At 36.9% G+C, this 979-nt stretch overlaps 1 protein-coding gene across 1 annotated transcript; it reads right to left on the bottom strand.

Moving 5' to 3' along the window:
- Positions 1–416: 416 nt before the first annotated feature.
- Positions 417–968, bottom strand: LOC109592732 (NACHT, LRR and PYD domains-containing protein 11-like). Its single transcript, XM_020008112.1, has one exon. The coding sequence runs from the start codon at positions 963–965 to the stop codon at positions 426–428; it is 540 nt and encodes a 179-aa protein (XP_019863671.1). The 5' UTR covers positions 966–968; the 3' UTR covers positions 417–425.
- Between the last annotated feature and the right edge of the window lie 11 nt (positions 969–979).

Genomic DNA, 979 nt, shown 5'->3' with positions numbered 1-979 from the left:
ATTACGTCAAAGAATGATATACGGCAAGGGGCGTGACTGAGCCTGGCTGACTCTGAAATAATTTTCGTGGACGGCAACTTTCTATGGAGTATGAATGGGCTAATGCAGAAAGCAAGCTCTATTAAAGAATATGCTTCATATTGCACCAAATCCCTTTTAGGAGATGCTTAGTAGCGACCATTCTTTCCTCCAACCAGCTTTTGTAGCTTGAAAAAGCTCCATGCCAACGAAAAAAAATCAGTTTTGCCTTTTCTTCATTCATCCTCCATTGAATCTTGCCGTCCAAAATGGCGGCCAATTATCACCGTAGGTGGATACCGTAATGAACAGTAATGATATTCATAGGCCACCGTCGCTCTCACCTGAAGAGGTCTATAGTCTAGCTTTTTTGAGTTAAAATTTGCATAACACTAAAATTCTATTGTCTACCAAAAATTTAATCTGTTTTTAATTTGCTCAAAATAAGGTAAAGCAGAACAAGTATCTTTATGTTGTCTGTCTAGCCAGAGTAAATTTAGTGTATTATTGGTCTGAAGTGATTCTGACAGTATCACTGCTCCATGACTATCAATGTTAGTATCATACAGATTAAGGTAGGTAAGTGTCTTGTTACTATTTAAAAGTTTAGCAATTGACTGAGCACAGGCTGAGGTGATGCCACGATTGTATTGAAGTTGTAAATATTCAAGTGTTTCATTATATTGCAGTGATTGTGCCAATGCAACGACTCCATCATCACTGATTGAATCATTAGATATTTGTAGCATTGTTAAAGATTTGTTGGTTGATAGTTGAAATATAAATGAGAGGATATCATCATGTGTTAAGAATGCAGAGAGTACAACAAGTCGCTTGATTGTTCTTCCTTCCAGTATAGTTGGTATTAGAAACTGTATACTGTCAGATGAAGAGTCAGTGAGTGTCATTATTTCATGCTTGTCCTCCAATTTAGTGATTACCTCCATACATTGATCTACTG

Source organism: Amphimedon queenslandica, unplaced genomic scaffold (genome assembly GCF_000090795.2).
Source record: "Amphimedon queenslandica unplaced genomic scaffold, v1.1 AMPQUscaffold_4125_Cont23891, whole genome shotgun sequence".
Lineage (NCBI taxonomy): Eukaryota > Metazoa > Porifera > Demospongiae > Haplosclerida > Niphatidae > Amphimedon > Amphimedon queenslandica.
Note: the sequence above shows the minus strand (reverse complement) of the source record. Positions and strands in the feature narration are given on the sequence as shown.

Coding starts and splice junctions, on each gene's coding strand:
- LOC109592732 (XM_020008112.1), bottom strand. CDS start 965: ATGGAGGTAATCACTAAATTGGAGGACAAGCATGAAATAATGACACTC.